Genomic DNA, 23,181 nt, shown 5'->3' with positions numbered 1-23,181 from the left:
CATGTGCAACCACCAGTTGCCACTGAGTACAGAAGAGAGCTCCAGTCGTTACATAACCAACTGTCAGTTAGTTAATTTGCCAATATTAAATATAGAAAACAAATTCTGCAGAAACAAAAATTAGGATGGCATGCAGAATATCAAAGCAAGATAGGTTACTTTTTAAATATATCCATACATTGAGTGCACTTTCTTTCAGAGTTATTAATCAGGTTTTGTTTTTACACAGAAGTACTCACAGCAGTACAGCACCTTCTCAGAATATGGTATATGTATCAGTAAAGGTGATAGAATGGCTATTACTCATAATTATTCACAAATATGTCAACAACTATAAACATTTGCTGCTTATACAACAAAATTCTAAGGAGAAAGTTTATTTTGAAATGTATTACCACATATGAGGGCTGTTCTGAAAGTAATGCCTTCTATTTTATTATGTTGGCCCACGACATCCGATACAGATGTTGGCAGTACAGGCAGAACCTTCCCACCAATATTCTGTTATATTTTGCATCCGTGTGACAATGGCAGCAGAGGGGCAGTCTGACAAAATTGCATCTGACATGGAAGTATGTATGAAACAAAGACATAACTGAATTCCTCCATGTGGAAAAAATTGCACTTATTGACATTCATCAATGTTTGGTGAACATTTATGGAGACCAAACAGTGGATGTGAGTACAGTGAGGCGGCGGGTGGTGCATTTCAGCAGGGGCAGCAATGGGTCACTTCTGCTGGTGCAGATGTTTACAAACGCAACATGAAGGCTCTTGTTGATCACTGGCAGAAAAACATAGCTAAATGGTAGTGACTCTGCTGGAAAAACTGCAGCTGAGAATTTGCTCTATCAAATAGCATTATCATGCTCTTTGTTGCAGTTTCCACAAGAATGAATAGGAGGCATTGCTTTCAGAGTGACCTACGTACAACCAAAACCATTCCCTACCCTCTGCCTATCAAACTGATATTACAGACTCAATGACTGTAATCAACAGAGAATAAGCAATGCATTTTGTGTTCTATGTTGCTGCATGTAAGGTAAAAAGGACAGAAGGAAGGTTAAGCCATTCCTGCAAAAATTATAGGTTAAAAACATTGTAACAGCAGGAGCTGGAGCTTGAATACTTGTAGTGCTAGCAGGAATAGACATCCTCTCAAAGGAGAATCACAGTTTAAGCGAAGACCGACCTTGTATTTTCTTCAAGTAGCTGTCTGCAAAGATATCAGGCACTTACAGCTGAGATCCTGTCTAAGATAGTGTTATACCCGAACATTACCTATCAGTGAGCTGGCTGTGTACTGCAAAGGCATTTCCTACCACAGACTTCTCAAACTTGTTAATCTCCTTGTAAGTGTCCTAAAGAAATAACACAAAATTTAATGCTTCTTTTCTCTTCACAAAGCATCAAAAGGAAGCTTAAACTATTCACAGATTAAATAATAGGGAATTCGTTTTGCATCATGTTAGTTCAATAGAAAAGTTTACACTGAAAACATATTAAGCATTAGATAGATAAGAAAAAAGGCAAAGCTGTTCCCTTCTCCTACCTTCCATTTCCATTTATTTCCCCCTTATACTAGCTATACTTACGTTCCCCATCCAAAATTCTGTTTTGCAGCTGTGCATTTGCAGAGTAAATCAAACTTACACTGGACTCTAACAATTCATATAATTACCCCAATCAGGGATTTCTGAAACAAGATATCCTGTGCTATGTGCTGCTTTAGATTTAGTAGCTTGAATTTATCCCTAACAATTATTAACTCCGTTTGTAGGCTCTACATTTAAAATAATATGTTTCAGTTTATTCAATAGCAACTTTCTCCTCCATCGAAACAAACTTTTCCCATGTAACAAATAACAGAATCATATTTTGCCAAATTTTCACTGACTGAGTCTGCTATATAACATCAAGAGTTATATTAAGTGCTGCAAGTACAGAATTATTTAGTGTAAATGTTCCTAGAAAAATAACTTTCCAAATTCATACAGTTACTATTAATAAAATATAGTTACCTCTGCTTCTCTTTCCTTCTTTAAGAATTTTTTGGCTTCATTAGATTTTAAGGTGTGGCTTAGTGATGGTTTTGGAACTTGTATAATGGCTGCTTGAATTTTGGCCATTATTTCATTTTGTCTTCTTCCTATGTGATGCTGAATATTCAACATCATGTGTTCAGATACTTTAGTTGAAACAAAACATGCCATACACTTCTAATACACCATCTATTTATCTGTGAAGTAAATGTAACTAATGTACCTAACCCATAATGAAAAAAACATTTAAATTAAAAAAAAATCGCTTGAGCCAATGTTTTTTTTTTCCCTTAGATGAGGCTTGTTGTCTTCATTTTGTCTTAATTAACTAGTATCAGAAAATGGCACATCCATGCAGTTGGACCAGACGATCTCTAACACTCGCTTCCAATTGAACTATTCTCTATTCTAGTTATTCTCTTTGCATTAAGAAAGAGTGTCTATAACAGAAGCACATCTGTAAAGAAAAGCAGCTTGTGTTCAATGCCTAGGAGGCATTTAAGGGGTTGTGTTAAATGGCAGCCCTATCTGGCACTTGTTTCAGATTGAATTCATATTCAAAACTAAGAAACATGCATACTATTACATAATACTACTAATCAACACCGAGTCTCAGGTGATCAAGTAGTGAAAAATTGCATGAACTGCTAAATCACACTACAAATACCTGTAGTTAAAAGTAGAATTGTGTAGAAAAAAAGTGTTTTTCTATAAAGCTCCAAAAGAAAGTTAAAAAATAAATATAAACTGCAACAGGATTTTTTTATCATTATTTCAAAAATTTATTAAGAAAATATTTGGGATATTGTTCATATTTTCTTGTGTGGATACATGAAAATATTCTTCTTGAAATCTTTTTCTTGTAGTGGCAACAGAGCAGCTAAATAAACACAACAACTCCCTTAATTAGTTTCCCCGTGGAAAGCGATCTGAGGGTTCTGGCTGATGGCAAGTTCAATCTTAGTCAGCAGTGCTGCCTGGAGCCAAAAAGGGCTGACCATACCCTGGGATGCCTCAGGCCCAGCACTGCCACCAGGCAAGGGGAGGGGTTGTCCCAGTCTGCACTGTGTGGCCTCACCTCTAGCACTTGGTGCAGTTTTGGGCACCACAGTACAAGAACATAAAACTATCAGAGAGCATCCAAAGAAGGGCTACGAGGACGGGGAAAGGTCCTGAGGGCAAGATGTATGCAAAGTGGCTGAGGTCCCATGGCCTTTTCAGCCCAGAGAGGACGAGTTTGAGGAGAGGCCTCATGGTGGCCTACAGCTTCATAAGAGCAGAGAGGTGAGCTGAGCTCTCTGGTTACAGCAGTTGGAGATTAGTAAAAGGTTCATCAACAAGAGGTCAGGAACCAGAGCTCTCCAGTACAGTGGTCATGGCACCATGTTGCCAGAGTTCAAGGACCGTTTAGATAATGCTCTCAGAGACAGGGTTTGGATTTTGGGTTGCTCTGTATGGAGCCAGAAGTTGAATTCTATGACCTTTGTGAGTCCCTTTCAAATCTAGGTATCCTATCATTCTATGATTCTAGTCATACAAATTAAACTTCATATTAGTTAATTTCATTTTCATCATGGTTAAATACCCCTTTGCTGGACAGCTTGTTCTTCTACGTAAACTACAGCTTGTACTTTGGATTAGTGTTTCCATATGCTGAGATATTAGTTCCTTTTCTTGACTTAACCAACAGAGCTACACAGAGCTGGATGGACAGAGGCCTTTGCTTCTAGAGATACCCTTCCTTACATCTTTTTCTTGATTCTTTAGCTCAAGAATTAAATACATCTCAAGCCTCTATTACAAGAACACCTTAAGTACATCCAGCTGTGAAATCTACATTTTGTCTTCAAACCTATCAAGATTTTTCATGCATGACAACATGCTAACACTCAGTATTAAATATGTGATTTTTAAATATTGTTACGAAGAATCTTTTAACAACACGTTGGCTTTATATCTACACATTAAGTAGATTATTAACTGGACCCCCTTTCCTTATTTTTTTTTAAACAAACATAATGGTGCAGCAGAGAATTATGTATATGACCTTATGAAAACACTTCCTCAGAAGACACAGCAATATGTAAGCACTCACCTTTTCAGTGTCTTGGGCTCTTTGATCTTCTTGAAGCTTTAGAGATTTCTGTTGTTCTGAAATATGTATACGAGATATTTTATCTTCTATTGCTTTAGATTTCACTTCAAAATGCTCTGAAACCTGCTGTAGTTGCAAATCAGCCTGCCATGATGTTAAATATTTCAAACGCTAGAATTAAATGTCACAATAATCAAGTCAGAAATAGTAATAAAAATTCTATTTAAATACAACAATTTTTCAATAGTCATTTTAAACTGTTTCCCTGTGATAATGTACACAGAACAACTTCAAACTTGGTGGAATATTTTTCAAAGAAAGGACTAGTTCTCTTGAGAACAACATGCAGAACTGACCTTGAACAATGTAAAATGAAAATCTAAGAAATTCAATTTAAACATAAGTTTTTTTTAATGGAAACGGTGCTCAACAATTTGCCTAGAAATGTTGTAAAGTCTCCATCTTTGTAAATACAAAATTGAAATGGACAAGGTCATGAGCAACCTGACCTAGCTGACTCTGCTTAGAGCAGCAAGGTAGCTGAATTATGAGTCCTCTACAGATCCCTTCCAATTTCTGATGAATGTATCTATTCAGAGCTCTCAGTTGCTTTCTTTAAGCTGTCCATATAGGGTGAAGGGGTGTCTTGGTTGTTTGGTGCTATCCCTGCATTTGTCTGTGAATTTCATTTTTGTAAACTACTTGCCAGAGCATGTGCCAGAAAATATGTAGAAATTTACTCAGCTGAATTTGATTCATGATGCATAGCTTCTTAAAAATTGCTCATCCTGGTTAAAGATTATGGTTTACACATGCTGAACGTTACTGTTGAAGAAAAGAACGTCACTAACAGAATGTACTATGTAGTTAAGATCTTCCTTTTAAATACTCTCTTTCTCATTTATTTTTTCCTCTTTGCAGGATTCATCATATGGTTATTTGGCCAGCTGGAGTCTAGTGTAAATATATGGGGAGACATATAACTGAAGAAATCAAACTACTATGGGACAAAGTTCAATACAGACTAATTCTCCCTTCAGGAAACATCTATAGTTAAGTACAATGCAATCTGCAATCTGTACTGATCAAATAAGTAAAACAGCAGCCACTGAACCGCTACTAGTCTTTGCTACAATTCATATTTCATTCATACAATTCATAAGGCTGGAAAAAGAAATAGAGCAGGTAACACGGAGTAAGCCGAAACAAAGGAACACAGAACACATTCTCATGAATCACAGACAAACAAAGTAATCCCAATTTCTATATATGGCAAAGGATTTTGGACAGGAGATTTCTTTTATAAGTGGGCAGGGAAACACACAACATGCTTGCGAGGCCCTTGTAAATGTGGTATTTTTTTCCCCTATATATTTATACAAAATAGGTATAGTTAGATACCTCTCGAAATGAAACACTTCTGATAGACATGAGCCTTGCAGGTGCTGCAGGTCTCATTGCTTCCATAGCTACTCCAGTGAGCTTTGCCTTTCTTTTTTTTCCTAAAGCAATGTACAATTCATATAAAAGCTTTGTTGCAGCCCCATGCTTTCCTGTCATGATGTCATAGGCCACGTTCTCATTAAACTGTACTCCAAGCGGGTGAAGTGTGGGCTCCAGGAGAAAAAAATTGTTAAGCTTTGCATTTGCAGTCCTATGTGATTAAAAACAAAAAGAATCCCAAAATCAACATTCAAATATACTTTAAATCCCAACTTGCTGCAGTAAGCATAGCCATTACATTTATCTCACATCAAGATAGGAGGGGGGAAAAAAAAAAACACAGTGGACTTGCCTGAAGTGACATAATACACGTTTCAGCTTAGATTTTATACTGTAGCGATCAGAATGACCAACACAACGGAAAGGTGTTACAAAAGAGGTGGAAGAACTGGCAAGGTACTGGATGATAGCAAGGTACTACAAGGGAAGGGAAGTAGATCGCTCACCCAGATCAGAAGATTCTGGGTTCACAGAGAAAAGCTTCCACCAAGGACAGATCTGCAAGGAAAGATCCTTCCTTAGTGGCAGTCAGCTCTTAAATGAGGCCTAAGAGGGATCGAGCCTGGCTCCACCCCTTCCGGTCACACAGGTGAATTGCCTTCACCTGCGCTCCCAGGGCTGACTGGGTCTTTCCTCCAGGTGCTCAATCAGTGGTTCAGGCTGTAACTCAGCAGTTCCCATACAAGTACCTACAAATGAGTTGGTCTGCTAGGTATAACTCTTGGAAAACAAATAGAAGACACACTGCACTATATAAATCTTGATGCATGCACACAAAAAAAGCATCTGACAGCAAAATCTTACTTCAAATTGCAGCTAAAAGTATATAATGCACAAAAAGCAGGAAGAATTAGAAGAAGGTTTCTGTATCAATCCACATGAGCTCTAACCAGTTAAAATATAGGAATTTAAATTAAAAAAAGAAAGAAAAAAAATGAAGCCTATATAATCTATCACCTCCGACAACACCTTGATAACTTGGAATAGCGTTGAAAAATAAAGACTATGGTTCCAGTGAGAAAAATTTATGTTTAAAACTGAAATGGTGGATCACAGATTAATGTGTACCTAGACGTGCAGACTATCCCATGGAAGCACTTGAGATCAGTAGATACAGGCCAAAAAAGAATAATAATAAATTACTGATATTTCATAATTAACACATTAAATTCAATCAACAAATCAATAACTACTAGCTGAGTCAAAACATTATGCTTTCTATACTGTTCTATCACTTCACAATAATTCATTTACATGAACTAATAAGCTTTTAACGCCAGTGGAGTTATAGCATAATTCTAAAAAAAATGCTGAATTTTAATTTAAAGACCTTCTGGTAACACAGAGTTCACCATACCCCTAGAGGAAATAGACCTGGAGTTTATTATTCTCCCTATAGTACTTCTTGCCTTGCTCCTTGGTGAATAGAGTTTAACCCAGCTAGTGACCGATCACAAGCAGTGTTCCCAGTGGTCAGTACTGGGGCCAATCCTGTTTAATATCTTCACTGACGATCTGGACAAGGGGATTGAGTGCACCCTCAGTAAGTTTGCAGATGACACGAATGTGGGAGGAAATAGTGATCTCCGAGGGGGTAGGCTAGACAGGCTGATTGATGGGCTGAGGCCAATTGTATAAGCTTTAACAAGACCAAGTGCTGAGTCCTGCATTTTGATCACAAAAACCAAAGATATTTCTGAAGAAGAAATAGATATTTTCTCTAATGTCTGTACGAAACATGTTATCCACAAGCACTAACCTGCTCTGTGAAAATTGATTAAAGTCATCCTGAAGACCATACTTGTGTAGAAGTTCTCCTAGGAGGTAGCCAGTAGAAAATTCTTCTGAAAGGGATCCTGGAACTGGGTTATGTGTTTTTTCCACACAAAATAAGATCATTAAAGGAATTCAAACATTAATTTTAATAAAACTCATTATTATTTTTGTGTCATGAGTATACCAGTAACTAGTTTTTAAGCTACAAGTACGCCTTTAAGTGATAATTTCTAATTTTTCTGTCAGTAAATGTACAAAAAGAAAACAAAGACAAGAGACAGAATCTTCTGCCTTCTGTAGAAAGTTGCTCCCACCTGGCGAAGCAGTGCTTCTCCAAAGCCAGCACCGCACCTGACGCTCACAGCTGAGCACTGCTCTCCAAACTTATTAAACTACTTTTATTCTCTGGAGTCCTTATTAGCAGGTGAAGCTTTAGCTCCTCCTATCTATCGAGAGCAAGGGCGTCTTGAGGAAAATTAATTTCACCTCTAAACCCACCATCCTGCACACAGAGAGCAGCCTCGGACGGGAGGAAGGGGGACGGTTCAGCGGGAGACCAACACCGTTCACCTCACATCCCTCGGCTGGACGAAGGCTGAGCCTTGCGGCATCCCCCGCGCTGACAGCCAACACTGCGGCCCCGCAAGTCCCTGCCCCCTTCCGAGAGAGCGGGCCTGCCACTCACCCACGCTTCGGGAGAGCTTCACCTCCTCGTTCAGCCACCCACACAGAATCTCCGACATGACGACCGCCCGCGCCCGGCCCTCCTCGGCTCCTGGCGCCGCGTCCCGTTGCCACGGCGACGGCGCCGGGGCGCATGCGTAGAGTGGGGGAGGCGGTGCCGCGGCCAACGTCCACGGGCGCTCGCCGCTCCGGGAGAGCCGCGCATGCGCCGCAGATGGGGCGGGATCGCGGGTGTGGCTGGGGCGGGGAGACGAAGAGAAAGGTGAGCGCGCCGCGAGGAGGGCGTGTGCCCGCCTTCGCGGCTGCTGCCCGAGCGGCGCGCACCGGGCCGTTTTCCGGACCGACCGCCTAGTGGGCGCGGCCGTGAGGCGCTGAGCGCGGGGCGGGCGTGGGCTGAGGTGGGGGCAGCCGCGCACCAGGGAGCCTTGTGGCGGCGGGGGGGCGGTCCTCTGTACAGGTGGCTGTCATCCCGCTGGGGGATCTCCTGCCGCTTCCTCCTCCCTCTGTCAGACCTCGGCTGGCAGTGCTGCTGGGCTGCCGTCATTGCACCCACTTCCTCCTCCTCCTCCCGGCTGCGCGGCCGCGTGTCCCACTGCTCTTTAGTAGGTGTTGTAGGAACCACTTCCCCGTTGCACCCAACCATCTGCCGCTCGTGGCTGAGTTTCCTATTGTACTGGCGCGTATGTTTCAGAGCAGGGGACTCTTAGGCTGAAAAACCGTTCTGGAAGGGGAGGGAAATTAATCTGGAATCGTTTTCACACATCAGACCGCATAACGGCAAAAACTATTAAGGGGGGGAAGGGAATGCAAAACCTGAAAATGCTGAAAAAACTACTGCCTGTGCGTGTGAGTGCTACACACTGACGGGGCTGTTTTTCCACAGCAGTTCTTGTGTAAGGTGTCCGAGGCATTTGTGTCCCAATACAGCTGCTCGAGTGCTGTGAGTGGAGCCAGCTGGAGAATTTGGGATTGGTTTGAAATGAGCTTTGTCCGCACAGATTTTGCGCTGCCTCGCTTTTTTATGATGTCATCTTGGGTTTAGTGTCACACTGAAATATTTTGCATAGTTTGGGTGCCCCAGTTTTGAAAAGCATGTTAGAAAATTGAGAATCTACAGATCCAGAGGTCTACATTGTTCCCCACAGGAGTTTAAATTCTGCTTTTCCATAAAAAATCAGAAGTTGATGTAATCAAGTTTTCAATTGCCTTTCAGCACAGTACAGTATCCTAAGGGGTTATTTAATATAGAAAAGGCAGGAACAAGGGGATCTAAACAAAGCATTTTTCAAAAGTGATATTGATTAACAAGTAACTTGGGATATTGTGGATTTTGTACTCCCAGAAGTCATCTGAACAAATCTCTTTGCTTTTTACAGAGGGTGTGCTTTAAATCAGAACGAGTTATTGAGTTGTCTTAAAGTAAATGTGTAACTGGGCAGTTGTTTATTTCTTGAAAAGGTCATGGTAAAATTTGCCACACCTGAACAAATAGAGTAACAGAAACTGTCAAGAGAGGGAGGTTATTTTGAAGTGAGTATTCTTTTGAAGATACGAAGTTTTGTGTATATGCTAAATTAAAAAAAATACCTACAGTTTAAGGCAAGTAGAAAACTTACTTTTTATAACGTGCTTGCAGTTTTGTGTATCTGCCATCTGAGTGTGTTTCTGCTGTGTCAGAGAACAAAGAACAAATCTGGTTTAGCTTTATCACGGAATTATTTCCTCAGCTCCAGAAATCAATGTATATATCTTCAATATAGTTAAATATTGGCTGTAAATAGCCATTTGTATTAAGTACAGCATTTCTTTCCGTATAACCTCTGACCTTGAAAATCTGGTACTTCATAAAACTTCCTGGAGATACATTGATTTTTTTCAAATCCTTTTATCATAAACAATGGATCTATAAAACAACATTTGTTTTTCTGCTGGGATAGACATAAAATCTTATTTAGATAAGTTAGATTTGCAAAACAAAAAATTGAATCTCTCATATACTTAAATTCTAGTGATTTGCTCTTTCATCTCAGACTGTCTTAGCACTTAAAAAATTAATATATCTGTTTTACAGAATTCAGAGGAGTGATGGAATGATGTAGTAATCTATTTTTACTTAATTCTTTCCGTACTTTTAAGAACTTGGAAAGATGTTTGTGTTCTGCACTGTGAAAACTGAGTCCACAGATTGTTTGAAGGAAAATACTTGCAGACAACAAGTAAGGTAACTTTTTCCCTAATTCTGCCATTCCTGAAAACACTGCAATTTTTTAATAAGATAGTTATACATTTTGTGTTGTCTTAATTTCTTACTTCTCTGCAAAGGACACCAGTGGGACTGTCCTGGAAATTCCAAACTGATTTTCTGTAGGTCACTGTACATTGGTTAGTGTAGCTTTTAGGCACTGATGGTGGGCTATAGAATGCGTCTAAATTTTTCACCAAAAAATCATTATTTATTTGAAACTTCATGTATCCTCCTATGAACTTGCTTTGGGAGAGAAGGGGATTGCTTGTAGGTTATATCTATAGTGGTGAAAGGGAGCAGAAGACCTCAAATAGCAATCTGCTGAATACAGAGTGAAATTAAGTGCCAGGGACAATCTGCTACTTTTCATTCCTTTTGGCCTCCTGAAAGAAACTATGTGTATGAAGATGATGTTATAGACTCTTTTTTGGTTAAAAACTACAGCTATTGTCAATATTAGTTTTTAATCAGATGGATGTAATAGTAGCATGTATAGAGAATAAAAGGTAAGGATTCTGTTTTTAAAGTAATTGTCAAAAACATTAAAATTTGGTAACTTTGTTTTTTTTATTGTTTCCTTGCCATTACATTTTTTTCCCCACTTTTCCTTCTCTATTTTGATTATTTTACTTTGCACATTATTTATTCCTTCTAGCATGATCAGATGATGACATTCTCTCTGAAAATTAGTTTCAACTATATTTGTCCTGCTTTTTCTTCTGTCCCTTCTGGATCCTCCTAAGTGTCTTTACTGAGGACAGAAGAGGATGAAGTCGTAAAGAAAGAGTTAGAAATTTCCACAGTGTTGAAGTTTATGCTCACAGCATGTTTCACAACTGTTTGCTGGGTAAATCTCCAAGTTCAGTTCCCATAATGACATTTAAATGTTGTGACTCTGGAACCTTGTCCAGACTCTTTCCCCTGGTTTTCTCTGTTACCACAAGGCAAAAGCTAATTCAGACCAGATGTCTGCCTAGTGCAGTCTCCTGTCTCTGACACTGATCAATAACAAATTCTGGGGAAGAGATTAGGGAAAAGTATAGACTGAGACCTGTAGTTACTCCCTGCGGAACATTCTTCAAGCCACCACTGACTGTGGCTGAATGATTTTCTGCACCCACTTAAGCTTATGCAATTAATTACTCTCAGGAATACTTGCAGATTGTTTTTGAATCCATGAAAATATTTAACACTGGCAGTGATCAGTGCTAAGGTGTTCCATAGCTTAACCAAACTCTGTGAACAAATTGTTACTGTGATTTTATGAACTGCATTGTCTTGTGTATTTTGCATCTGCATTCTGTCTTTTAACTTTCAGTACTGTAGTAGTTCTGTCATTCTTAAAAAATAACATTGAGCAGCTGAGTTTCAGGTTGACCTGGTGTTTCAAGACCTTTCTTGTTTCCAATAGCTTTATGATCAAGCACTAAAAAATAATACATGTGTACATTTAGTATTGATCTTCTCTGTCTTTCACTTCATTAGAGCTGGGGACTTTTCTCTGTGGAGAGAAACTAAGGTTCATCAACTTTTTATGTTGTCTGATAGTGATAGAACAAGGGGGAGAGGGAGGGCTTAAACTAAAAAGGGAAAAAATAGGCTATACTGAGGAAATTTATTAGTTAGAGGGTGATGAAGCACTGTCATGGGTTGCCCAGAGAAGTTGTGGATGTCCCATCTCGGGAGGCATTTTGTTGTTTAACCCAGTAGGTGGCTAAGCACGACGCAGTCGTTTGGTCGCTTCCCCCTCTTCCCAGTGGGATGGTGGAGAGAATCGAAAAAAACAAACAAAACAGAACTCGTAGATTGAAGTAAAACTTTTTACTAAGACAGAGGAAAGGAAAAGGATAATAGTTATGTCTATATATATGTAAGTATGTATGTGAATGTATGTAACAAGTGATGCACGAGAAATGCTCACCACCCTCTGACTGATGCCCAGCTAGCCCCCCAGGCAGCAGAAGAGAGAGAGATAAATTCCTATCCCCTTCTAAACTCTCCTTCTGCATGATGTCATATGGTATGGAGTATTCCTTTGGCCAGTTTAAGTCGGCTGTCCTGATTCTGTCCCCTCCCAGCCCTCTGTTAGTATGAGCTGAGAAACTGGTATGGCCTTGGCTCTGTACAACACTGCTTAGAAATAAATGTAAACATCTGTGTGTTATCAACATTGTTTTTCTCTTAGAACCAAAATAGCATCATACCAAACACTCTGAAGAAAGCAGTTCTGTCTCAGCTGAACCTGAGACCAAGATCAGCTTTGACCATGAGCCAGCAGTGTGCCCTGGTGGCCAAGAAGGCCAGTGGTATCCTGGGGTGCATTAAAAGGAGCGTGGCCAGCAGGTCAAGGGAGGTGATCTTCTCCCTCTACTCTGCCCTGGTGAGGCCTCACGTGGAGTACTGTGTCCAGTTCTGGGCTCTCCAGTACAAAAAAGACAGGGATCTCCTGGAAAGAGTCCAGCAGAGGGCTACAAAGAAGATAAAGGGCCTGGAGCACCTATCTTATGAGGAAAGGCTGAGCAACCTCAGTCTGTTCAGCCTTGAGAAAAGAAGACTGAGAGGAGATCTGATCAATGTCTATAAATATCTAAGGTGTGGGAGGCAAAGGGACGAGGCCAGACTCTTTTCAGCGGTGCATGGCAATAGGACAAGGGGAAACAGCCACAAGTTGAAGCATAGAAAGTTCTACACAAATGTACATAAGGACTTCTTCACAGTGAGGGTGATGGAGCACTGAAACGGGCTACCCAGAGAGGTTGTGGAGTCTTGTTCTCTGGAGACGTTCAAGACCCACCTGGACCCCTGCCTGTGCAACTTGGTCTAGGGAGCCTGCTTTGGCAGGGAGGTTGGACTAGATGATCTCTAGAGGTCCCTCCCAGCCCCTGCAATTCTGTGATTCTGTGATCAGGTTGAATGGGCACTGGGCAGCCTGACCAACTGGTTGGCAACCTTGCCCTTGGCAGGGGAGTTGGAACTAGTTGGTCTTTAAGGTCCCTTCCAACCCAATCCATTCTGTGGTTCCTATGGCATATTCAGCTCTTTTTGGCTCTGTAATGTAAATGCAAATGTACTCTGTACTACCAGTACTGTAAAAAAAAAAGAAAAAAAAAAGTCCCCTCTTCATTGCGCTTCAGCACAATGTGTTTATTCTGCAACTTTCACAAGAGTGTTACAGCACAACCTTTGTTCTGGGGCGTTCAGTGAGAATTCACAATGTTACAGTTCTGTATAGTGTTGTCACAGAGTCTGAGCCAGAAGGAAGCATGTCACTTTATTCCCACATTCCACCCAGTGGCTGAGACTCTTTATTTGTCATTGGGCCAGTGTTGATATAGTCACTGGGATCATCCACAGTGATGATGCGTACATAGCATACAAAGAATCATAGACTCCTTAGAGTTGGAAGGGACCATTAAAGGTCATCTAGTCCAACTCCCCTGCAATGAACAGGGACATCCGTGCTTTGATGAGGTTGCACAGGGCCTTATCCAGCCTCGCCTTGAATGTCTCCACGAATGGGGTAGCAACCACATACATCACTAGGCAACCTGTTCCAGTGCTGCACCAATCTCACTGTAAAAGAGTTTTTTCCTTGTATCTAACCTAAATCTACCCTATTTGAGCTTGAAACAATTTCCCCTTGTTCTGCCTCCACAGATCCTGCTAAAGAGTCTGTCCCCTTCTTTTCTGCAGCTCTACTTTAGATACTGAAAGGCCGCTATCATGTCACCTCTGAGCCTTCTCCAGGCTGAAGAGCCCCAGCTGTCTTAGCCTGTCTTCAAAGGAGAAATGTTCCATTCCATGGATCATTTTTGTGGCCATTCTCCAGACATGCTCCCAGCAGGTCTATGTTTCTTCCGTACTGAGGACTCCACATCTGGACACAGTACTCCAGGTGAGGCCTCACCAGTGCAGAGTAGAGGGGCAGGATCATCTCCCTCAGCCTGCTGGCCGTGCTTCTTCTGATGCAGCCCAGGATACATCTAGGGTTTCTGGACTGTGAGGGCACATTGCTGGCTCATGTCCAGCTTCCCATCCACCAGTACTCCCAGGTCTTTTTCAGCAGGGCTGTGCTCAATCCTTTCATCCCCCAGTTTGTACTGGTAATGGGGGTTGCCTTGACCCAGGTGCAATCCCTTACACTTGGATTAGTTGAACCTCATGAGGTTCATCTTGGCCCACTGCTCACGCCTGTCTAGGTCCCTCTGAACGGCATCCCATCCCTCTGGTGTGTTGATCACACCCCACAGCTTGATGTCATCAGCAAACTTGGTGAGGGTGCGCTTGACCCCACTGTTGATGTCACTGATGTAGATATTAAAGATTATCGGCCCCAGCACCTATCCCTGGGGGACACACTCATCACTGATCTCCATCCGGACATGGAGCCACTGACCACCATCCTTCAGGCAGTTCTTCATCTGCTGGACAGTCCATGCATCAAATCCATATCTTTCCAATTTGGAGAGAAAGATATCTTGGGGTACCACGTCAAAGCCCTTACTGAAGTTGAGATAGATGACATCAGTAGCTCTTCCCTTGTCCATTGTACTGAAGGAACAGAGAAAGAAAAGACAAGCCTATTTATCATACACTTCACTAGGCCGTTGCCTAGTATTAGATAAATCCACCCACCGATGTTATACCAGTTCGTGTCAACCAGGCTTCCTATCCCGTCAGTCCCAAAAACTGGAGGAAGGTGGCGAGCCAACTATCATCTTGCTTGAGTCCATCCATCAATGATTTAATGATGGTCCTTAATTTTCCCCTTTAATAGCTGAGAGTTGTCAGAAATACTGAAACAATGCACCCCCTCAAAATGCTTGCATCCACGATTATGGCATTACAGCAAATAATCAGTCACAGTGCAATTTTACAATACAGCTGTGCAGATTTGTCCTAATTCTTGGTTCATAGCAGTGCTGGCTTGTGAAGTAATGTTAATGGTTTTGGCAAGCATGCAGGCCAAAGCACTGAGCTGTCTGTAGTTATGGACAGTCATTGCGGGTACACCTACTAGTGAGGATGCAAGTGCTGCTGCTTTCATGTGCAACAAGAGATTAACTTTGTCATTGCAGTCACTCCATAACATGAGAGTGTTTGTCTGACATTGCATTTGGTATGGTCATAGAGGGGAAGAGCTATTGTTACTCTTCCCAGCGAGCAGGGGCCACCAGTGGAGTTTGCAGGTATGTATGAATATGCTACCGTTCTACAAAGGAAGAACCATCCCTGAGGGAGAATGATATGGGTGTGATTAAAGGAGGCATTGCTCATATGATTACATTACATATCAGTGTTAATGAGGTTATGCTGTGATGTGATGCAGTTTACTACTTGAAAACATTCCTCTGTTGAAGTAACGTTTGTCAATCTAAAGACAAATGTTCCTGGGGTTATCTGCGTCATCACTCTGCTCCAGATGGGCATGATGCCATAGGTGATATTAAACTAAAAGTGTTCAAAAAGGGAGTAGTTCTGGATTAATTGACAGGAGGTTGAAACACCTATCGTGCACATGGTTAAAATTTCCAAAACAGACTGTCCTCCTACCTTACAAGAGGCAGTAGTGTTAGCTGCTTCACAACCTAGCCACACCTGCATGTTCTCCTCCAGGCTAGGATGATTCATCAGACTAACAGTTTCCCCATTTTGGATCAATCCCAGTAAGAACAATATTCCCAGGAGCGAGTTCATCTTGGTTCTTTATACAGGATTTCTCTGCTGATGTATGTCCTTTTCATTCTGGAAAAGTAGAAGGAAACAAACATTCTCATTTCCCTTGGAAAGAGGTAGCAAGGTTAGTGATGGGAAACTATCCATTTCAAAACTATTTTATGTTCCTTCCCTGTTACATCTTTGTTAGCCAGATGTGTCAGTTTATGGGAGCTGCAAGGTTCAGTGGGACTTTTTGCTTCATAGGTAAGTCCACGAGCACTGTCTATCCAGGTGCATATTGTATTTCTACCTAGCCTTAAGTATGTAGCTGAGTGGGCTAGGTCAGAATGCATTCAGCTGCAGGCACCCATTTATCCCCTGCTAGTCATTTACAGCCCTTACTGCGTCTGGTAGCCGATCAGTTAGCCCTGAGTCTTTTCGTTCAGGAAACCACTTTAACAAGCCATTTGTCCTTTCAACTATCCATTGGCTTGGAGATAATAAAGGGTATGGAATATCCACCATATCCTCTCCTTCTTAGCCCATTCTTTCACCATTTGAGCAGTGAAGTGTGTCCCAGTATCAGATTGTATATTGATTGTCTTAGGGAGGTGGTTAAATCATTCCTTCAACCCCTTCACATATTTTCAGCAGTTACTTGAGATACTGCTTCTGGATGAATGAGTCCAGAAACTATTTCTGTTCATACCAGGGCGTACTGTTTGCTGACAGACTTCCTAAATGGCCCTGCATGGTCCGCCTGCTAAGCCTCCCACAACTCCTTATTTTCCCTAATATGAAGGGGTGAGTACTTCAGAAGATGTTCTCTGAGTCAGAGATGACAGCTGTCACACACAAAAATCACCGTTCGACAGTGATCTCTGGTAACAGGCCATCCTTGACTTAGGGCTTCCTTATATAGATTCAGTGCTTCTGAATGCCCTCTTTTCACATGTAGCCACTCGAGTAAATTTACCCACTCATTTTCATCACTCATTTTCAGGGTTGGGGAAAGGAGAGGGGCATATTAGCGTATTCATCAAAAGGGATCCTCGTTAATTCATCCACCTCACTGTTTCACCTTTGTGCAGGATCTGGCCCTGTCTGGTTGGCTGCTACCAAGGCTACCTCAAATTCCTTAACCTTTGCGATGTCCAGGGTATCCTGCCACTTCTCCTTCTGCCACAGTGGGACTCAATTTACCTCCCAAGCATTTTGCTCCCAGAAGGGGAGCCACTCAGTGCACCCTTTGAAGACTACAAAGGAATCAGTATATATACATACTAGTTCAGGGTTGTCCTTTTCTCTCTTAAGTACCTCCCAAACTGCAACTAACTCCCCAACCTGGGCACTGCCCTCCCCTTCACTAACCACTTTGTCTCTGGTTTCTATTTGCACTGCTGCCACCTTGGTATTTCCGTACTTTCCCTTTGTGCCTGGCAGAGGCATCAGTAAACCAGATATTCCTCATTCCCTCCTGGAATGGAGGGGCTTTTTTGGAGAAGCAGAGATTTAGATTAAAGATTCCGTATTAACAATCTCCTTAACAACTCTTCTATAGTAAGGGTCATAGGCAGCCCTTCTGTAACATTAAAGAGGTGACAATAATGATCCAATTGAGCATACCACTTCCTTACTGTTTCCCATTGTGCTACTCCAATGAGCAGAGGTGTCCCTGCTGGCACCAACCTTAAGACCTCGAAGGGCTCATGCAGAATTACTGACCACTGTGAAATAGTTTGCCTCCTGGAATGCTAAAGTTACCACACAGAGCCCCTTTTCCCAGGCAGAGTATCACCTTTCAGCATCCTTAAAGCTGCATGAGAAAAACCTGGTTGGTCTAGCTGGGCATTCCAAGCCCCATTGCCATAGATGTATCAAAAGTCCACATGAGGCAAATCCCCAGTCAATGCACAACAGGTTGGTGAGGAGTGTTGGTCCCAGAGCCTCATGAGTATTTGCCTCAAAAATCAATAGTTTCAAGTCTTCCTCATGTGCAAATCAGTCCCATGCAGCCCATTTTTGGGTTATATCATACAGAGGTCAAACAATGGAGAAATTGAGTATATGCTTTCTCCAAAAGACTTATAGGCACAGGACATGTTGAAGTTCCTTCTTATTTGGGGGCATACTTATCTGTTCTAGAGTCACCATAGTGTCTGAGGGAATACACGCAGCTACTCCTTTCCACCAGATCCCCAAGAACTTTACTTTCTCTAGTGGGTGACTGTATCTTGTCTGGGGGTATTTCTAAATCCGGGCTTCTCAGGTGTCGTACTGTGTGGCCTTGGATATTCTCTACAGCGACCTTGTCACTCTGCCCTGTGAGGATGTCATCATTGTATTAGTAAGCCTGGACACCATGGTCCTCCATAACCATCTTCAGCTCTTGTGTCAGTGCTCCATGTGCCAGAGTGGGCAAGTGTTTGTATCCCTGGCATAATCAGGTGAATGTGTGTTGCACACCTTTGCAGGTGAATGCAAATGGATTGTAATCTTCCTTCCTCAAGGGGCCCATAAAAAAAAGTGTATTTGACGTTGATAGCAGCCAGTTCACTCAAGAAAGGGGTGAACCTGTTCCTGGATGGCAGCAATCAATTCTGAAATATTCGGAACAGAGGCTGCTAAAGGGCCAGTGTTGGCATTCAAACACCTCTAGTCCACAGTAAGCCTCCATTTGCCATTAGGCTTCCACACCAGCCGTATGGGAGAGTTATAAGGGGAATTTGTAGGCACTATTATTCCTTGGTTACAAAGTTTGCCTATTATGAGGGCTATACCTTCCTCAGCTCCTAATGGGAGAGAATAGGGCTTCGCATTTGTTGTCTTGGAAGGAGATAGGGCTGGGGCTACCTGCAGATTTGGACTAGCCACAGGGACAAGTGGGAGGAGACTGCTAAAACTCCACCGTCTCCCACTCCAGTCTGTCCATGACGTGCCTTTTAGGGCATTCAACCCCAAGAGATTAGTGGAAAAAGGTCCTACCACCATTTCTACCTCAATTGGACTGTCATCTCCTGAGAGCCAGCACTTGGATCTGTGCCGTCTGCCAGGACTGTATTTTGCCAAAGGTGTCTACTACACCAACCCTCTTGCCAAAGTGATTGGGATCCTTCTGGATACAACAGGGCAAGTGAGCAGCGAAACCCCCTCCTTCAAGATGCCAAAGTTTAGTAAATACCTCCATGCCCCATCTATCTCCTTGTCTACTGGGAATGGCATTTTCCCACTCCAGTTCTTAGGTCCAGCTTTATGAACTCTTGTGAAGTGGAGCAGTGGGAGTTAGCACAGATGAGGTTGTGATTTGTAGGGTCTTGCCTAGTTTTCCCGCTCTGCTGTGAGCAAGGATTTCAAAATCCTTATCAGTTTCGCCATTTGTAGGGGACCTGGGAATACGCAGCTCAAGGCATTTTACCCACAGTTCTTCCTGCTGGTTTCAGGGTGTGTGCCTGCCATCTGGCGATTCGCAAGGCTTCCTATCTTTTTTCTGGGTCTAGGTGGCTAGGTCTAGGTAGTTTTTGTTGCTCAGTCCCCAGGACTCCCTTTATGGATCCAGGAGGAGCACCATATCTTCTTCCATAATTAATTAGCTCCTGAGCGAATTGCCCCTAGGTCCAAGCCTTTTCTTGCCCTGGTTCAGCTTAGGCCAGGGTCTCTGCTACAAGACAGTGAGCCCATTCTGCTTGGGACAGTTTACAGATTTGATCCTTTAAGTGTATATCCACTGGTTTCAGCATGTCATGAGGACCCTGAATCTGGGGGACTCTGAATCAAGGGGCTCATTCACTCTGAGTCAACCAGCATTGTCACTGGAGATTTCTGGTTTGATGCTAAGGCTCTTTCATGTATTAACTGTAAACAGGCTGCTTTCTGAATACTCTTGATCAGTTGGTCAAGCCCCCCTGGAACTGGAACTGAGTCACCTCTTTCCAGGGGGTTAAGACCTCTTGCCAGCTAAGCTGCCGTCTGGGTCTGGGACCATGGGGCTCAGTTGTTCCCAGTGGTTAGGAAAACACTAGGTCTCTAGTAACTTTCTGCCTCCTTCTCACTTAAAGGTATGCCATCCTCTCCAGTTAAGAAAACTCTCCACACATACTCTGTCTCCATCTCCTTAGAATTCCTGCTGTATTTCTTCTGCAATTTAACCAACTCTTGGGCTGAATACAGGATTTCTTTGGGTATAAAAGTCAGATTACCTCCCCCATCCTCCACATAATAGTTGTATTCCACCTTAATTAGAGATCTGATAGGCCTAGGGGGATCAATTCTAACAGATCTTTCCTGAGCCCGTGCTAATTTGGTGCTGAAATAGAGGTGGGGGGAGGGTCCCTCCTCTTCTCTCCCTAAGCACTCCATCAGTGCTTCTCATAGTCTCTGAGACTGCTGCTGCTCCTCGGCCAACTGCTCTTGGAACAACAACAGGATAATTTTCCTGTTATCCCCTGCAACAAGGAGATAAGGCTGGCTTCTGAGGATTGTTGTTGCTCATAGTACTCCTGAGCTGTGACCAGTACTGCTTCCAAGTACAGTGCACATCACTGCTTTGCCTTTTCTTTGGCAATATTTATTTTCTGCCCCTGAGACCTCTATACAGTCACATATTGCCTGTGGGTTCTGCCAATTATGTCTTGCCCAGTTGAGTCCCAGCAGAATGGGACAAAAATCAAAGTTCCTCAGCATTTTCAGGATACACTCCATGCTATTAGGATTGTTCATCCCTCCTTCTGTGGTTAGTACCAGCTACTCACAAACTCAACCAGCTATTCAGATTTTGCTGTCCTGCTAAGGATAGAGTAGCACAATGTGGAAGGAGGAAAAGGGAGGAATTTTTAATCAGTTTAAGCCCCATGCAGTACCAGCTTCACACAAGTTTGCCCAGCTACTTGGGTTTTGCTGCCCCAATCAGGGAAGAGTACCAGAATACATCTCTTTCCATGGTTAGTATCAGCTACTCAGATTTCACTGCTTTGCTCAGGAGGAGTACCACAATGTAGAGAGGAAGAGGTAGGAACTTTTAATCAATCCAAGCCCTGTATCCCTGGATCTCAGTCCTGTCTTGCTTTGTTGATTGGCACCTTCAGAGTGGGAATGGGATCCTGTCTGTAATGCCAGTTAAGTTTTGCGAGCTGAAGCAGTTTGCAGTTTGTTATATTGATCCCAGTTCCTCTGAACTGAGACTCAGAATGGAGTCAAGGTGTTGATCAAGCCAGAGTGTACCTTTATTTATTAAAAGACATGAGAGTGAGGAGGACAACATGGTACCACAGAAGGACTTGAGTCAAATAATGGGACTCTCATAAAAAATACTCTCATAAACTCCTGGGCCAAAGACCATGTCATCAAGTGGATGTATCATATCCTCTGTCATGCACCAGCTTACGTAAAAGTCGAACAATAGAATGGACTGTTATAAACTATACTGAAAGCAATGAGTAGCAGAACATTTGGCCATTGGGATAAATATTTAGCAGAAGCCAGCTGGTTAGTCAACACTTGGGGATCTGCCAATTGAGATGGCCCTGCCCAGTCCAGCCTCTTATGTACTGTAGAAGGGGAAAAGCTTCTGTAGTTCCTATGGAGAATGTGCTAGGGAAAATGGCTGGATTATCCTGGCCTTGGGCAAAGGCAAGCCCATCCATGGGATTGCTTTTGCTCAGGGACCTGAATTTACTTGGTGCGTAATGCAAAAAAATGGGGACATTCAGTGTGTATCTCAAGGGGACTTGATGCTGGGAGAGAACAGTCAGTAGTATACGTGCGTATGTATATATACGTATATAATGCTAATTATTGTTTTATTACCTGTGTATATATATATATATATCTGTGTTATACAGTTTGGGCATGGTCTAATGGTATGGAATAAGTGATGGATGCTAAGGAACTGCAGTTCCTGGGAGCCTTGTTCATTGCCACATGGTATCCTGGAGGGAAGGAGGTGACACAATCATAGCTGCCTTCTTCTGGCTGTACCACCAAATAGCAACATGGTTAGAAGAATTCTCTCTCTCTCCCATTTGTTTGATTTATTACCCTTTATACCTTTTCTATTGTTATATCTCACATTCCTGTACCATTTCTATTAAATTAGTTAATCTTTATCTCAGTCGAGTTCCTCCTTCTCATTTCTCCTTAGTTCTTTCCTGTCCTGGCTTTGTAGTTGTTTCCTGACCCATACATGGCTTCTGGTCTTACCACTCTCATTCACTCTGCTCTTGCCTGCAAAAATATCTTCTGAGTTGCAAGCTACTGTTTTATTTTGTGGACATTAATGCTATTATTTAGGTGGAAAGTACCATCACATTTAAGAGGCAAGATACCTCCTGCAACAAGCATTACAATTTGGAATGTGAAATACAAAAATTCTACTGTCGCAGTACAGGTCTTTTTCACAGTTTGTTTTTTTTCTTTTTTTTTTTTTTTTTTTTTTTTTTTTTTTTTTTTTTCAATACTAAGAATTATCTTCAGATGCACACCTGAATTTTGGAAATGTGTAAATCAATGTCCAACACAGCTTCCAGAAGAGAGCATTGAAATGGCTTCTCTGTCATGGAGACTCTTTTGTTGGACCTAGTGATGGCTCTCTTAGAGGAGGAATGGATCATGTTAACAGAAAAGGATACATTAATCAGCTGATGTAGTTGCCAAGCCAGTCTCAATGATATTTGAAAAGTCCTGGCAGTCAGGTGGAACCCCTGGTGACTGGAAAAAAGGCATTATCACACCCACTTGTCTTTAAGAAGAGTAGAACGGATGCAGGGAACCACAGTCTCACTTCTGTGCCAAGGAAGATCATGGAACAGATCCTCCTGGAAGGTGTGCTAAGGCACGGGGAAGACAGGGAGGTGATAGGAGACAGTCAGCATGATCAGCGTAATGGCCTTCTACGATGATATAACTGCATCAGATGACAAGGCTCTTTGCCAATGATTTCATCTATCAGGACTGCTTCATGGATAAGAAACTGGTACCCAGAGAGTGGTGGTCAATGGCTTGATGTCAGGATGGAGATCAGTGATGAGTGGTGTCCCTCAGGGGTCGGTACTGGGACTGATGCTCTTTACTATCATTACTTACATGGACAATGGGATCAAGTGTACTCTCAACAAGTTTGCAGATGACACCAAGCTGTGTGGTGTAGTCGGCACATCTGAAAGATGAGATGCCATCCAGAGAGA

General features: G+C 42.3%; 2 protein-coding genes across 36 annotated transcripts in view; one reads left to right on the top strand and one right to left on the bottom strand.

The window, feature by feature from the left end:
- SPEF2 (sperm flagellar 2) overlaps positions 1-8,255 on the bottom strand; it is a 59,157-nt gene extending 50,902 nt beyond the window's left edge. For 4 of the 13 annotated variants that reach the window (XM_021379312.1, XM_021379313.1, XM_021379314.1 and 1 more), the window contains exons 1-6: positions 8,102-8,255; positions 7,400-7,502; positions 5,539-5,791; positions 4,138-4,308; positions 2,022-2,159; positions 1,282-1,361 (exon numbers count right to left, since the gene is read on the bottom strand). In XM_021379312.1, the coding sequence (XP_021234987.1) occupies positions 1,282-1,361; positions 2,022-2,159; positions 4,138-4,308; positions 5,539-5,791; positions 7,400-7,502; positions 8,102-8,159 (803 nt within the window). In that variant the 5' untranslated portion in view covers positions 8,160-8,255. Of the gene's footprint in view, positions 1-1,281; positions 1,362-2,021; positions 2,160-4,137; positions 4,309-5,538; positions 5,792-6,086; positions 6,139-7,399; positions 7,503-8,101 lie in introns of those variants that run through there. The other 9 variants (XM_021379305.1, XM_021379302.1, XM_021379303.1 and 6 more) reach the window with 7 other exon arrangements.
- Positions 8,266-23,181, top strand: part of PRLR (prolactin receptor) — a 203,920-nt gene continuing 189,004 nt past the window's right edge. For 17 of the 23 annotated variants that reach the window (XM_021379338.1, XM_021379340.1, XM_021379339.1 and 14 more), the window contains exons 1-2: positions 8,266-8,362; positions 10,237-10,321. The gene's annotated coding sequence lies outside the window, so the exon portion shown is untranslated. The other 6 variants (XM_021379337.1, XM_021379332.1, XM_021379330.1 and 3 more) reach the window with 6 other exon arrangements.

This window comes from Numida meleagris, chromosome Z (assembly GCF_002078875.1).
Source record: "Numida meleagris isolate 19003 breed g44 Domestic line chromosome Z, NumMel1.0, whole genome shotgun sequence".
Taxonomy (NCBI): domain Eukaryota; kingdom Metazoa; phylum Chordata; class Aves; order Galliformes; family Numididae; genus Numida; species Numida meleagris.
This window is presented reverse-complemented; position numbering and strand designations above follow the sequence as displayed.